Source organism: Aquarana catesbeiana, linkage group LG04 (genome assembly GCF_042186555.1).
Source record: "Aquarana catesbeiana isolate 2022-GZ linkage group LG04, ASM4218655v1, whole genome shotgun sequence".
Taxonomy (NCBI): Eukaryota; Metazoa; Chordata; class Amphibia; order Anura; family Ranidae; genus Aquarana; species Aquarana catesbeiana.
Window position 1 is genome coordinate 1,230,644 of NC_133327.1, and position 16,527 is coordinate 1,247,170.

Here is a 16,527-nt window from a genome sequence, read left to right on the forward strand (position 1 = left end):
ACTTTACTTGAAAAGCTTATTTATTCTGAGTGGGATCACCCAAACGTTTTTTTCCGCCGAGAAAGTTTTCAACACTTTATCCGATGGAAGAAAAGTTTATTAAAATGTGGGGAATACCAGCTATTGATGCCGCCATTTCCTCCATAAATAATAGCCTGACTTGTCCTGTAGACAATGCTCAGATGCTCAGGGATCCTGTAGATAAAAGGATGGAATCCCTATTGAAGGATGTTTTCTCCTTAGCAGGATCAGTGGCCCATCCTGCAATAGCAGCGATTGGAGTCTGTCAATACTTAAGAGACCATGTTAAGCAGGTCATCAAAGTATTACCTGAACAGCAGGCCCAGGGGTTTGCTAACCTTCCAGCGGCCTTATGCTTTGTGGTTGACGCCATTAGAGATTCTATCGTGCAAACCTCCCGTCTTTCACTGGGGTTGGTGCATATACGTAGAATCCTATGGTTGAAAATTTGGTCAGCCGAAGCACCATGTAAGAAGCTACTGGCTGGGTTTCCATTTCGTGGTGCAAGGTTGTTTGGAGAGGACTTGGATAACTATATCAAGAGAATCTCTTGTGGGAAAAGCACTCTCTTACCTGTCAAAAAGAAGAGTAAGCGTCCCTCTTTCAAACGGACTCTTTCCCCAGCGCCGGGGGCTTCAGCCTCCAGGCAGTCTCGACGGCCGCCTCCATCGGGGTCCAGAGACAAGAGTCAACCCCAGGGACAAAAGAAGTCCTGGGGAAAGAAGCCTACTAGGCAAAACACTAAGACCTCTGCATGAGGGGGCGCCCCCGCTCACTCGAGTGGGGGGAAGACTGCGACAGTTCTCAGAGCTCTGGCAGGAGGACTTCCAGGACAGATGGGTAGTCTCCACGGTAACCTTAGGGTACAAGCTGGAGTTTCAGGAATTCCCTTCTCCTCGGTTCCTCAGATCAAATGTTCCCAGAGACCCAGAGAAGAAGCAGTCGCTCCTTCTAGCGTTAGAGCGACTTTTGTCGCAGGAGGTCATTATGATAGTTCCCGCAAAGGACCAGGGATTGGGCTTCTATTCCAACCTTTTTACGGTCCAAAAGCCAAATGGGGATGTCAGGCCCATTTTGGACTTAAGGGATCTGAACCGATTCCTAAGGATTCAATCCTTCCGCATGGAATCAATTCGAACAGTAGTTCCCACCCTGCAGGGAGGAGAATTTCTGGCATCAATAGACATCAGAGATGCATATCTGCATGTGCCCATTTTTCCTGCTCATCAGAAGTTTCTGCGCTTCGAGGTAGGAGGGCGCCATTTCCAGTTTATGGCTCTGCTCTTTGGGATAGCCACTGCACCTCGAGTGTTCACAAAGATCTTGGCTCCTCCTCTGGCCAGATTAAGGGCTCAGGGTATAGCGGTCATAGCATACCTAGACGACCTGCTCTTGATAGACCGGTCGGTAGCCTCTTTGAATGGAAACTTGAGGACCACGGTCAGGTATCTAGAACACCTGGGTTGGATCCTCAACTTAGAAAAGTCTTTCCTAACACCAGTAAGAAGACTGGAGTATTTAGGTCTGATTATAGATACAAGCCAGGAGAAAATATTTCTACCCCAGGCAAAGATCACTGCTTTGAGAGAGCTGATTCTGACAGTAAGGACCAAGAAGGGTCCCTCAGTCCGCCTTTGTATGAGGCTACTAGGGAAGATGGTGTCTTCATTCGAAGCAGTTCCCTATGCTCAGTTTCACTCAAGAATGCTGCAACACAGTATTCTGTCGACCTGGAACAAGAAGGTTCAGGCATTAGACTTTCCGATGCATCTGTCGCATGCGGTGCGTCAGAGCCTCAATTGATGGCTCATAACCGAAAACCTGCAGAAGGGGAAATCCTTTCTACCGGTTACCTGGACGGTGGTAACAACAGATGCCAGTCTGTCAGGTTGGGGAGCAGTTCTGGAACAGGCTGCGGTCCAGGGAGTATGGTCCAAGACAGAGAGGACCTTACCCATCAACATTCTGGAGATCCGGGCGATACATCTAGCTCTAAAAGCCTGGACTATCAGGCTACAGGGTTGTCCGGTCAGGATCCAGTCCGACAATGCCACAGCAGTGGCTTATGTCAATCATCAGGGAGGCACCCGGAGCCGAGCTGCTCAAAAAGAGGTGAACCAGATCTTAGTCTGGGCAGAGATGCATGTGCCATGCATATCGGCAGTTTTCATCCCGGGAATAGAGAATTGGCAGGCGGACTATCTAAGTCGCCAGCAGTTACTTCCAGGGGAATGGTCTCTGCATCCCGATGTCTTTTGGGCCATATGCCAAAGATGGGGGGTTCCAGATGTAGATCTCTTTGCATCCCGATTCAACAAAAAGATAGACAGATTTGTGGCAAGGGCAAAAGATCCTCTTGCATGCGGGACGGATGCGTTGGTGATCCCGTGGCATCGGTTCTCACTGATTTACGCATTCCCGCCTATTCTGCTACTACCACGACTCCTTCGCAGGATCAGGCAGGAAAGGAAGTCGGTACTTCTGGTGGCCCCCGCTTGGCCCAGAAGGACTTGGTATGCAGAAATAGTAAGGATGACGGTAGGTTCCCCGTGGACACTACCGGAACGCCCAGACCTGTTATCTCAAGGTCCAGTGTTCCATCCTGCCTTACAAACACTAAATTTGACGGTTTGGCTATTGAGACCCACGTTCTGAAGAGTCGTGGGCTCTCAGGTCCTGTCATATCTACCTTGATTAATGCAAGGAAGCCAGCTTCCAGGATGATTTATCATAGAGTCTGGAAAGCTTATATAACCTGGTGTGAATCCAGAGGTTGGCATCCCAGGAAATATGTCATAGGTAGAATCCTTGATTTTCTACAGATGGGATTAGAGATGAAGCTGGCCTTGAGTACCATCAAGGGCCAGGTCTCTGCTTTATCAGTATTATTTCAGCGGCCACTTGCTTCGCATTCTTTGGTCCGAAACTTTATGCAGGGGGTGATGCGTCTTAATCCTCCGGTTAAAGCGCCCCTAAACCCCTGGGACTTGAATTTGGTCCTGGCTGTGTTACAGAAACGGCCTTTTGAACCAATAAGTCAGATTCCTTTGGTCTTGTTGACAAGGAAATTAATTTTTCTGGTGGCCATCTCTTCTGCTAGAAGAGTATCAGAATTAGCAGCTCTTTCCTGTAAGGAGCCTTATTTGATTATACACAAGGATAGAGTGGTACTACGCCCTCATCCTAGTTTTTTACCGAAGGTGGTTTCTGATTTTCATTTAAACCAAGACATTGTTCTACCTTCTTTTTTCCAGATCCCTGTTCTCCGGAAGAGAGATCTCTACATTCGTTGGATGTAGTAAGAGCAGTTAAGGCCTATCTAGGGGCAACTACTCAGATCCGCAAGACGGATGTTTTGTTTGTGCTGCCAGAGGGTCCCAATAGAGGACAGGCAGCGTCAAAAGCTACCATTTCTAAATGGATTCGACAGTTGATCATTCAAGCTTACGGTTTGAAACAGAAGATTCCTCAGTTTCAGATCAGGGCACATTCCACAAGGGCTATTGGTGCTTCTTGGGCAGTGCATCACCGGGCCTCTATGGCTCAAATCTGCAAGGCCGCAACCTGGTCTTCAGTTCATACATTCACCAGATTCTATCAGGTGGATGTGAGAAGGCATGAGGATATCGCCTTTGGGCGTAGTGTGCTGCAGGCAGCAGTACAGGGTCCTCAGGTCTGATTGCACCCTACTTGGTCGTGGTTCCCCCCCCTCAGGTAGCATTGCTCTGGGACATCCCATCAGTAATTACTGTGGCTCTGTGTCCCGTGATGTTCGAGAAAGAAAATAGGATTTTTTAAAACAGCTTACCTGTAAAATCCTTTTCTTTTCGAAGGACATCACGGGACACAGAGGTCCCACCCCTCTTCTAATACACTATATTGCTTGGCTACAAAACTGAGGTATCCCTGCAAGGGGGAGGGATTATATAGGGGGTTGAACTTCCTGATAGGGTGTGCCAGTGTCCAATCACCAGTGATACCTATATAACCCATCAGTAATTACTGTGGCTCTGTGTCCCGTGATGTCCTTCGAAAGAAAAGGATTTTACAGGTAAGCTGTTTTAAAAAATCCTATTTTTTTGTAGTGCAAAAGAATAAAAGAATGAATAATAAATAATATATATAGGGGATGGACAGGGGGACAGAGGGATGGACAGGGGGACAGTGGGATGGACAGAGGGGTGGACAGGGGGACAGAGGGACAGAGGGGTGGACAGGGGGACAGTAGGGTGGACAGGGGGACAGAGGGATGGACAGGGGGTGGACAGGGGGACAGTGGGGTGGACAGAGGGACAGAGGGGAGGACAGTGGGGGGGACAGTGGGGTGGACAGGGGGACAGTGGGATGGACAGTTGGGTGGACAGGGAGACAGTGGGATGGACAGGGGGACAGTGGGATGGACAGGGGGACAGAGGGATGGACAGGGGGACAGAGGGATGGACAGGGGGACAGAGGGATGGACAGGGGGACAGAGGGGTGGACAGGGGGACAGAGGGGTGGACAGGGGGACGGGGGGGGCAGTGGGGTGGACAGGGGGACAGAGGGATGGACAGGGGGACAGTGGGGTGGACAGGGGGACAGTGGGGTGGACAGGGGGACAGAGGGGTGGACAGGGGGACAGAGGGGTGGACAGGGGGACAGTGGGGTGGACAGGGGGACAGTGGGGTGAACAGAGGGGGGGACAGGGGGACAGTGGGGTGGACAGGGGGACAGTGGGATGGACAGGGGGACTGAGGGGTGGACAGGGGGACTGAGGGGTGGACAGGGGGACTGAGGGGTGGACAGGGGGACAGTGGGGTGGACAGTGGGGTGGACAGGGGGACAGTGGGGTGGACAGGAGGACAGAGGGGTGGACAGGAGGACAGAGGGGTGGACAGAGGGGTGGACAGGGGGACAAAGGGGGGGACAGGGGGACAGAGGGGGGGACAGTGGGGTGGACAGGGGGACAGGGGGACAGAGGGGTGGACAGGGGGACAGAGGGGTGGACAGGGGGACAGTGGGGTGGACAGGGGGACAGAGGGGTGGGGTGGACAGGGGGACAGAGAGGGGGATAGTGGGGTGGACAGGGGGACAGAGGGGTGGACAGGGGGACAGTGGGGATGGACAGGGGGACAGTGGGATGGACAGGGGGACAGTGGGATGGACAGGGGGACAGAGGGGTGGACAGGGGGACAGTGGGGTGGACAGGGGGACAGAGGGGTGGACAGGGGGACAGTCGGGTGGACAGAGGGGGGGACAGTGGGGTGGACAGGAGGACAGAGGGGTGGACAGGGGGACAGAGGGGGGGACAGAGGGGGGGACAGTGGGGTGGACAGGGGGACAGAGGGGTGGACAGGGGGACAGAGGGGTGGACAGGGGGACAGTGGGGTGGACAGGGGGACAGTGGGGGGGACAGTGGGGTGGACAGAGGGGGGGACAGTGGGGTGGACAGGAGGACAGAGGGGTGGACAGGGGGACAAAGGGGGGGACAGGGGGACAGTGGGGTGGACAGGGGGACAGTGGTACAGTGGGGTGGACAGGGGGACAGAGGGGTGGACAGGGGGAGAGTGGGGTGGACAGGGGGACAGAGGGGGGGAGAGTGGGGTGGACAGGGGGACAGTGGGATGGACAGGGGGACAGTGGGGTGGACAGGGGGACAGTGGGGTGGACAGGGGGACAGGGGGACAGTCGGGTGGACAGAGGGGGGGACAGGGGGACAGTGGGGTGGACAGGGGGACAGTGGGGTGGACAGGGGGACAGTGGGGTGGACAGGGGGACAGGGGGGGGGGACAGGGGGACAGTGGGGTGGACAGGGGGACAGAGGGGTGGGGTGGACAGGGGGACAGAGAGGGGGATAGTGGGGTGGACAGGGGGACAGAGGGGTGGACAGGGGGACAGTGGGGATGGACAGGGGGACAGTGGGATGGACAGGGGGACAGTGGGATGGACAGGGGGACAGAGGGGTGGACAGGGGGACAGTGGGGGGGACAGTGGGGTGGACAGGGGGACAGAGGGGTGGACAGGGGGACAGTCGGGTGGACAGAGGGGGGGACAGTGGGGTGGACAGGAGGACAGAGGGGTGGACAGGGGGACAGAGGGGGGGACAGAGGGGGGGACAGTGGGGTGGACAGGGGGACAGAGGGGTGGACAGGGGGACAGAGGGGTGGACAGGGGGACAGTGGGGTGGACAGGGGGACAGTGGGGGGGACAGTGGGGTGGACAGAGGGGGGGACAGTGGGGTGGACAGGAGGACAGAGGGGTGGACAGGGGGACAAAGGGGGGGACAGGGGGACAGTGGGGTGGACAGGGGGACAGTGGTACAGTGGGGTGGACAGGGGGACAGAGGGGTGGACAGGGGGAGAGTGGGGTGGACAGGGGGACAGAGGGGGGGACAGTGGGGTGGACAGGGGGACAGTGGGATGGACAGGGGGACAGTGGGGTGGACAGGGGGACAGTGGGGTGGACAGGGGGACAGGGGGACAGTCGGGTGGACAGAGGGGGGGACAGGGGGACAGAGGGGTGGACAGGGGGACAGTGGGGTGGACAGGGGGACAGTGGGGTGGACAGGGGGACAGGGGGGGGGGGACAGGGGGACAGTCGGGTGGACAGAGGGGTGGACAGGAGGACAGAGGGGTGGACAGGAGGACAGAGGGGTGGACAGGGGGACAGAGGGGTGGACAGGGGGACAGAGGGGTGGACAGGGGGACAGAGGAGTGGACAGGGGGACAGAGGAGTGGACAGGGGGACAGAGGAGTGGACAGGGGGACAGAGGGGGGGACAGTGGGGTGGACAGGGGGACAGTGGGACAGTGGGGTGGACAGGGGGACAGGGGGACAGAGGGGTGGACAGGGGGACAGAGGGGTGGACAGGGGGACAGAGGGGTGGACGGGGGGACAGTGGGGTGGACGGGGGGACAGTGGGGTGGACAGGGGGACAGTGGGGTGGTCAGGGGGACAGAGGGGGGGACAGTGGGGTGGACAGGGGGACAGAGGGGTGGACAGGGGGACAGTGGGATGGACAGGGGGACAGTGGGATGGACAGGGGGACAGAGGGGTGGACAGGGGGACAGTGGGGGGGACAGTGGGGTGGACAGAGGGGGGGACAGAGGGGTGGACAGGGGGACAGAGGGGTGGACAGGGGGACAGAGGGGTGGACAGGGGGACAGAGGGGTGGACAGGGGGACAGAGGGGTGAACAGAGGGGGGGACAGGGGGACAGAGGGGGGGACAGGGGGACAGTGGGGTGGACAGGGGGACAGTGAGGGGGACAGGGGGACAGGGGGACAGAGGGGTGGACAGAGGGGTGGACAGGGGGACAGTGGGGTGGACAGAGGGGGGACAGAGGGGGGACAGGGGGACAGTGGGGTGGACAGGGGGACAGAGGGGGGGACAGAGGGGTGGACAGGGGGACAGAGGGGGGGACAGAGGGGTGGACAGGGGGACAGAGGGGTGGACAGAGGGGGAGACAGAGGGGTGGACAGGGGGACAGAGGGGTGGACAGAGGGGGGACAGAGGGGGGACAGGGGGACAGTGGGGTGGACAGGGGGACAGTGGGGTGGACAGGGGGACAGTGGGGTGGACAGGGGGACAGAGGGGTGGACAGAGGGGGGACAGAGGGGGGACAGGGGGACAGTGGGGTGGACAGGGGGACAGAGGGGTGGACAGAGGGGTGGACAGAGGGGGGACAGGGGGACAGTGGGGTGGACAGGGGGACAGAGGGGTGGACAGGGGGACAGAGGGGTGGACAGGGGGACAGTGGGGTCCTCACTTGTTCGTAGGCTGTTGCTTGAAGCCTCCGCTCTCTCTGTCACTCTTCGCGCCTCCTGTCTCCGTGCGGGACTGTGCTGGGAACTACACTTCCCAGCATGCAGCGCGGCACACGGAGGCCTCCATTACTGGTGTGGGGGAGGCGGCTTGAGCGGAGCGGAGCGGATATGCTCCCTGCCGAAGCCGAGCCAACCTGGCCCCGGCTCGAGCCTGGATTGTCGGGAATCCGGCCCTGGGTGGATTGGGCCGGATAAATGTCCTTGGCGGGCCGCATGTGGCCCGTGGGCCGTAGTTTAAGGACCCCTGCCCTAGAGCAGGGGTCTTCAAACTACGGCCCTCCAGCTGTTCAGGAGCTACAATTCCCATCATGCCTAGTCTGTGAATGTCAGAGTTTTACAATGCCTCATGGGATGTGTAGTTCTGCAATAGCTGGAGGGCTGTAGTTTGAAGATTCCTGCCCTAGAGCAGCCAGGGTTCCATGACACCCTGGGGTTCCTCCAGAGGTTTGCTGAGGGTTCCTTGAGCAATTTCTGCCTCTCAGATAAATTCCCACTGACACCATTGATCTGTTTATCTATCTGTAAGGGGGTAATTCTCCCCAATGACCACAAATGTAAGGAGCATTCTTCCCACTGACCCTCACACTAATGTATCATGAGTTGTAGATACAGTTTCTTAAAAAAAAAAAAAAAAATTATAATAAAATATATAACATTTTTTAAATAATCCTGTAACCCCCGATGCCCCGCAAAACCTGCGCAAACAAAGCCCAGGGTGCGCACGCATATGTAAACCGCAGTCGCACCACACGTGTGACATATCGCCGCAAACGACAGAGCGAGAACAATAATTCTAGCGCAAGAGCTCCTAGTTAAAGTGATTGTAAACGATCACCTTGTAAAACAACCCATTAAAGTGATACTAAAGGATCGTTTTTTAATTTTTTTTTAAATAACAAACATGTTATACTTACCTCCACTGTGCAGCTCATTTTGCACAGAGTGGCCCCGAACCTGCTCTTCTGGGGTCCCTTGGTGGCTCTTCCCTGCATTATATATCCCCCTTGGAGAAGCGCTCTCCTGAAGGGGTACCTTGCTGGACTCGGGAGCGTGCCCGCATTCGGTGTCCATAGAGGCCGAATACAGGACTCGGCCCTGGCACCCGCGTCTTTGGATTTGATTGACAGCAGCAGGAGCCAATGGCTGCACTGCTATCAATCTATCCAGTCAAGAGCCAGAAACCCGTGGAGAGAGGGACGCGGGGACGTGCTGATGGATATTCGAGGCTCAGGTAAGTAAAACGGGGGGCTGGGGGGCCGGTGACTGCAAGGTGTTTTTTCACCTTAATGCATAGGATGTATTAAGGTGAAAAAACGCGAACCTTTACAGACCCTTTAAGTTTAAAATAGAAATTAATGACAAAACATTTTTGTATAGATTAAAAAAAAAAATACTCTTTTTCCCTTTTTGATAAACGATCACATTCCCTCTGTTCTCAGGTGCATAAGAGCTGGGGGAGGGGAAGCAGCAGCACACTGTGCTTCCCAGTGAATGGCTGTGCAGTGGGGGGGTGCCAGGACAAGTCTGATCATTGGAGAAGAGCAGCCTAAGCCTGGGTTCACACTGGTGCGATGTGGGAATCCTGCAAATCTAGTGCAGGTTCCTAAATCGCACAACCGCTGTGGATGTGACAATTTAACGTTAACGACACCCCCAGATCGGTTCGCAGATCGCAGTGCGAACTGTGAAATGGTGCAGGAATCAGAACATCCATGCAATCTGATTCCAGTGCAGAACAAAAAAAGGGTCCTACAGCATTTTGATGCAAATACAATGCAATTTCAGCAATACAGTTTGTATGGCTGAAATCACATTGCATGTGATCTGCACAGCAATACGGTGTGAATCACGTGCCATGTCTGGCATCGCACTAGTGTGAACCGGGCCTGAGTTCGCAGCACAGATAGAGAACTGACCAAGTGGTCAATTTTTAATAGGAAAGCAAGAAGACTGGCAGGAACACCAGGGATTTCACATAAAGGATGCAATACAAAGAGAACAAGTGACTTTCTCATACAAGTACGCTGTACAGCAGCCACATATCAGAAATATGAAATGTTGGGGTAACAAACACTTTAAAGAGGAAGTGAACTTTACTACTGTCTTTTACCTATAAGTAAGCCTATAATAAGACTTGCCTATAGGTAGTGTAAATATCTCCTAAACATGCGCCGTTTAGGAGATATTTACATTACATGCAGCCAGTGACATCACTGGCGCATGCGCTCTGAAGGAACGTCCACCCGTGCTGTTCCTTCCGAGCCCTGTGCCGTGAACGACGGCTCCCGCACGCATGAGCTGGAGTGATGTCATCGCGGCTCCGGCCAGTCACAGAGCCCACAAACCCCTGGAAGCAAGACGGGTGAAGATGGAAGCGGCTGCAGTGTGGATATGGTGACGTTGGAACAGCTTAGTTTTAAGGTAAGTTTCACATAATGTGCTAGTTATGCGATGCATACCAGCACATTATGTCTTCACCTTGCAAGGGAAAAAAAAAAAAAACATCCAGTGGGTTGTAACTGATGACCTGTAAAGGCTTTTAAAGCTTCACCAATGGAGATTTTTGGGCACCGTCCTTTTTGGTGATATCGTGGGCGCAATTTTAAGACTTTGAATGTTTGGTATCTGTTTACTCGATGCAACCTCATATTTTATATTTTAACCAAAAATTGGTATTCTATTTTGTTTTTGCACTAAAATTCATTTTATTATATTTTTTCCTGAAACTTTGAGGTTATTAAACAGTTGCGCAAAATATCATGTGACATAAAAAATTGCAACTGTCACCTTTTTTTATTCTACAGGGCCTCTGCTTTCAGAAAATAATGTTCTTGGGGTTTAACCACTTAAGGACCGAGCCTCTGTTTGAGATTTGTTGTTTACAAGTTAAAAACAGTTTTTTTTTGCTAGAAAATGACTTGGAACACCCAAAGATTATACATTTTTTTTTCTAACACCCTAGAGAATAAAATGGCGGTCATTGCAATACTTTCTGTCACACCGTATTTGCGCAGCGGTCTTACAAGCGCACTTTTTTGGGAAAAAATACACTTTTTTAAATTAAAAAATAAGACAACAGTAAAGTTAACCCAATTTTATTTTATATTGTGAAAGATAATGTTACGCCGAGTAAATTGATACCCAACATGTCACGCTTCAAAATTGCACCCGCTTGTGGAATGGCAACAAACTTTTACCCTTAAAAATCTCCATAGGCGACGTGTAAAAATTCTACAGGTTGCATGTTTTGAGTTAGAGGAGGTCTAGGGCTAGAATTATTGCTCTCGCTCTACCGATCACAGCGATACCTCATGTGTGGTTTGAACAGCTTTTCATATGCGGCCGCTACTCACGTATGCGTTCACTTCTGCACATGATCTCGGCAGGACAGGGCGCATTTAAAAAAAAAAAAAATTTCTTATTTACTTTACCTTTTATTGTTTATTTTTACACTGTTCTTGTGTCACTTTTATTCCTATTACAAGGAATGTAAACATCCCCTGTAATAGAAAAAAAACATGACAGGACCTCTTAAATATGAGATCTGGGGTCAAAAAGACCTCACATCTCATATTTACATTAAAATGCAATTAAAAAAAGATTTAAAAAAAATGTCCCTTTAAGAGCTATAGGCGGAAGTGACGTTTTGAAGTTGCTTCTGCCCTGCAATGGTATGGAGACGGGTGGGGGCCATCTTCCCCTCACTCGTCTCCATACCCAGCAAGGAAGAGGATGCGATCGCCTCCGCCACTGCTGACAGCTCCGGTAAGCGGAGGGGGAAGGGGCCCCTCTCCCACCGCCGATAACAGTGATCTTGCGGCGAATCCGCCGCAGACACCACCATTATCGGAAACCGTACCTAAAAAGAGGATACTGGTGTTATGGCAGCTAGCTGCTGCCATAACAACGATATTCTAGGATGGACTTCTGCGCTACTATATTGAAACCGTGTGGAAAATAAAATGTAATATTAATAATGTTGATGCTGCAAAATCGAATATAGTGAACACCCCTCACTATTACTAAAACTAAGAAAATGCACAATCGTGATAAATTGTGTAAGTGATTCTGCGCAGCAATTACTCAATACATAGTGCTAATGCATGAAAACTTCACACCTAATAAAATTTCTCCCAGTATGGAACCATAGTAAATAAAGATGTGAATCAAAAGTGAATGTCCTTCAATAATAAGAAAAACATAAAACATAAAAACGTGAATCAAAGTGACTAAGTGCTGTTCAATCACATAAATCGCATACAAAAACATACATAAACTGTGACTGATAAAGTGAACATGCGTTGCTGGGTGATCTGGTGACTGTTCGTGGCAATGGATACCCACTAGGGGCTCCCAGAACTCTCACCTCAATGACACAATAAAAGTGCCTTTGTGCATTCAGTGGATCTATGCTTGTTCTGGTCCAATTTAATGTTGGCGTCCTAAGGCCCTGAAGAAGTCACGTGATATGACGTAACGCGTAGGACGTAACCGGAAATACGTAGCGCGGACCGGAAGTGACGTAGCAAGTACCGCTAACACGCTGGTTCCACTGTTGTTTGGCGCTTTGTCGTTTACTTTTATGTAAGCAGTTATATTATTTTAATAAATTCCTTGGCTTAACATTATTACACTATTGGAGTCCTTTGCTTTTAACTACCCCTATATGGAGCCCATCTATCGGAGGAAGTGTCTTCTCCCCTAAGACGGATTAGGACGCCAACACTAAAACTGGACCAGAACAAGCACAGATCCACTGAATGCACAAAGGCACTTTTATTGTGTAGAAGACTTTTGGAGGATGGCCTGGTGTCAAGAAGGACAGCAAAGAAGCCACTTCTCTTCAGGAAAAACATCAGGCAAAGACTGATATGCTGCAAAAGGTATAGAGATTGGACTGCTGAGGACCGGGGTAAAGTCATTTTCTCTGATGAATTCCCTTTCCCATTGTTTGGGGCATTCCGAAAAAACCTTGTCCAGAGAAGAAAAGGTGAGCGCTACCATCAGTCCTGTGTCATGCTAACAGTAAAACATCCTGAGACCATTCATGTGTGGGGTCGCTTCTCAGCCAAGGGAGTGGGCTCACTCACAATTCTGTCTAAGAACACAGCCATGAATAAAGAATGGTACAAAAACATCCTCCGAGAGCAACTTCTCCCAACCATCCAAGGACAGTTTGGTGAGGAACAATGCCTTTTCCAGCATGATGGAGCACCTTGCCATAAAAGGCAAAAGTTATAACTAAGTGGCTTCAGTAACAAAACATCAAAATGTTGAGTCCATGGCCAGGAAAACTCCCCCAGACCTTAACCCTATTGAGAACTTGTGGTCAGTCCTCAAGAGGCAGGTGAACAAAAACAAACCCCCCACAAATTCTGACAAATTCCAAGCACTGATTATGCAAGAATGGGCGGCCACCAGTCAGGATGTGGCCCAGAATTTGATTGACAGCATGCCAGGGCGAATTGCAGAGGTCTTGAAAAAGAAGGGTCACCACTGCAAATATTGACTCTTTGCATAAACTTCATGTCATTGTCAATAAAAGCCTTTGACAATTATGAAATGCTTGTAATTATACTTCAGTATACCACAGTAACATCTGACAAAAAGATCTAAAAATTACTGAAGCAGCAGACTTTTTGAAAATGAATATTTGTGTCATTCTCAAAACTTTTGGCCACGGCTGTACAATAATACAGCAGAGGACGATATACTAAGTGCCGACACAGGAGGAAAGAACAAAGGGGGCTCCCGATTTTATATTTGTAGGTCAGTAGTAGTCAACCTTCTTGATAGAGGGGCTTAGATGACCATGTTTAGCCTTATGCAGTATAACAAAATATGGTATTTTTAGAGATGTTTTCTTTTGCTCTCCAGGTGCGAATGGCAAACACCAAAACCAACAAGTCTAGCACCATATACAACACGGAGTCCTACGTCGTCTCCCTGACCTCCAAGTGAGTGGATTCATCCTGGGGATGGGCTGTGTTCTCCAACATATGTCTGATAATATTAAATTCTATTGATAAGAGTGTGAAAATCCTTGAGGCTGTGTATGTGAATTATCAGTGCTGTAACTTTGTCTTCTCTCCGGGGCCATCTCTTCTTGGTACTTAGTGTTTCGGGAAAGGGAATACTGTCCGGACAAGCAGACGGCACAATCATCCGTTACTTCTTCGATGATGAGGGATCTGGGGAGTCTCAGGTGGGTGTTCACATCCATTCATTCCTGATGATTAATGCTTGCAACAGATAACCACTTTAAGACCACCCCATAGTAGTTTTACTGCAATAGGGTGGCTCTCTTGTGTGTGTGTATATATACGTGATTGTGCACTTCCGCCTGCAGGGGGAGCAAGCGTGCCGCCGGCGGGCCACTTCTGCTTTGATTATTCACAGCAGAAGCCGATCGGTAATACACACAGAACTGAGATCTGCCTATGTAAATAAGGCCGATTGCCTTTTTGTCAGCACAGAAGGCATGGATCCTGTGTTCCTGTAAAGCAGAAACACTGATTCATGTCTTCCAGTAGTAAAAGCACCTCCCCCGCTACAATGTAGCACATGTTAGGCACACATTTAACCCTTTGATCGCACCTGATGCCAACCCCTTCCCAGCCAGTGTCATTAGTAAAGTGACAGTGCATATTTTTTGCACTGATTACTGTATTAGTGTCACTGGTCCCCAAAAAAGTGTCACTTAGTGTAGGATTTGTCCCTGCCCCAATATCGCAGTCCCGCTATAAGTCGCTGTTCGCCTTTATTACTAGTAAAAAATAAATAAAAATTCCCTAAATCTATCCCATAGTTTGTAGACACTATAAAATGTTGCCCAAACCAATCAATATACGCTTATATTGATGAAGAAACCTGATTTTTATATATATAAATCGCAGAGGGGATCAAATACCACCAAAAGAAAGCTCTATTTGTGGGGGAAAAAAAAGGACATCAATCATATTTGGGTAGAGCGTTGCACGACCGCGCAATTGTCCATTAAAGTAACGCAGTGCCGTATAGCAAAAATGGCCTGGTCATGAAGGTAAATGAGGGTAAATCTTCTGGAGCTGAAGTGGTTAAAGTAGATAAAAGTGTCTCTAAAGCCTTTACGTTTTTTTACCGTAATGCATTCTCTGCATTAGGGTAAAAGACCTTCTGAGCATGGCAACAGCCGGACACTCAGATGGGCCATGAGGGTAGTAGGGAGGGAGCAGTGCAGGCTGTCTGGAAGTGTCAGAGGTTGAAGAAACCTACATCCCTTTTTCCTGCTGTCACCTATAGAGTACTGGAGGCTTCACAGGCAACAGCAGATAAACCTGATGGGCCAGAAGAGGGAAGGGAGGGGGAGCAGTTTGGGCTTTCCAGAAGTTTCCGAGGTTAACCACCTCCCGCCCGCCGTATAGACAAATGGCGGCAGGAGGGGTGCTCTCTTGTTCTAGGATGACTTCATATGATGTCGCCCCAGTCTTAATGCGCTTATGCGCCCACCCTGGGATACCCGATCTCGGTAAAGAGCCAATGATGAGGCTCTTTACCCACGTGATCAGCTGTGTCCGAGCACTGCTGATCACATGTAAACAAGGAAATGCCGGATATCGTCTCTCCTCGCCTCACACTGACCGCGTGTAAGCAGGGGAGAGACGATCAGTGGCATCTCCTCACAGGGGAGAGCTGCACAGATAATCGGGGCACAGATCAACAGTGCCCATTAGTGATGCCAACCAACACAAGGCAATCTCCTGCGCTCAGGTGCTTAGTCCATATATGAGTGGTGTAGTCAACCCTTTGGATAGAGAGTGGAAAGTCATAGGTCTTGCTGCCCTCCTCAGAACAATGGGTGTCTTTAGAGATGAAACATATAGAAAAACAGGGAGGCCGCACTGACCTTGTGCATTACCAAAGATAAAGTTTATTTAAATAATAAAAGCAAGAGTTATACTCACAAACAAACTTTTAAAAAGGCTTAACATTGCTCCAAAAATTCGTAACTGTGTCATCTGCAACCTGGACTGGGTGTTGAGAGGAACCAGATTCTATCACGAACGGCTTACGCGTCACGAGGGGAGTACCGTCTTCATCAGAGCCTCAGCGATAACGGACTAACACCCGGTCCAGGTTGCAGATGATACAGTTCCGAATTTTTGGAGCAGTGTTAAGCCTTTTTAAAAGTTTGTGAGTATAACTCTTGCTTTTATTATTTAAATAAATGTTATCTTTGTGCGCCCTCCCTGTTTTTCTATACATTAGTGATGCCAGTCAGTGCCCATCAGTAATGCCAATCTGTGCTCATCAGTGATGCAAGTCAGTGTGGTCTATCCGTGCCGCCTATCATTGCCCATAGGTGCTGCCCATCAGTGCTGCCTATCATTGCCCATAGGTGTCGCCTATCAGTGCTGCCTCATCAGCGCACATCAGTGAAAGAGAAAAGGAACTTATTTACAAATTTTTCGGACAGAAACTAAGAAAAACTTGTTTTTGTTTTTTTTTTTTCTCAATTTTTGGTCTTTTTTTTTTAGCAAAAAACAAAAAAAACCCAGAAGTGATTAAATACCACCAAAAGAAAGCACTATTTGTGTTAAAAATTTCATATAAGTACAGTGTTGCATGACCACACAATTGTCATTCAAAATGTGACAGCAATGAAACCTGAAATTGGCCTGGACAGGAAGGGGGTGAAAGTGCCCGGTATTGAAGCAGTTAAAG

General features: G+C 50.5%; 1 protein-coding gene across 1 annotated transcript in view; it reads left to right on the forward strand.

The window, feature by feature from the left end:
- Nucleotides 1–16,527, forward strand: part of IFT172 (intraflagellar transport 172) — a 119,662-nt gene that overhangs the window by 26,051 nt on the left and 77,084 nt on the right. Inside the window, exons 6-7 of the mRNA XM_073624715.1 lie at nt 13,702–13,781; nt 13,942–14,029. Of these exons, the coding sequence (XP_073480816.1) occupies nt 13,702–13,781; nt 13,942–14,029 (168 nt within the window). The remainder of the gene's footprint in view (nt 1–13,701; nt 13,782–13,941; nt 14,030–16,527) is intronic.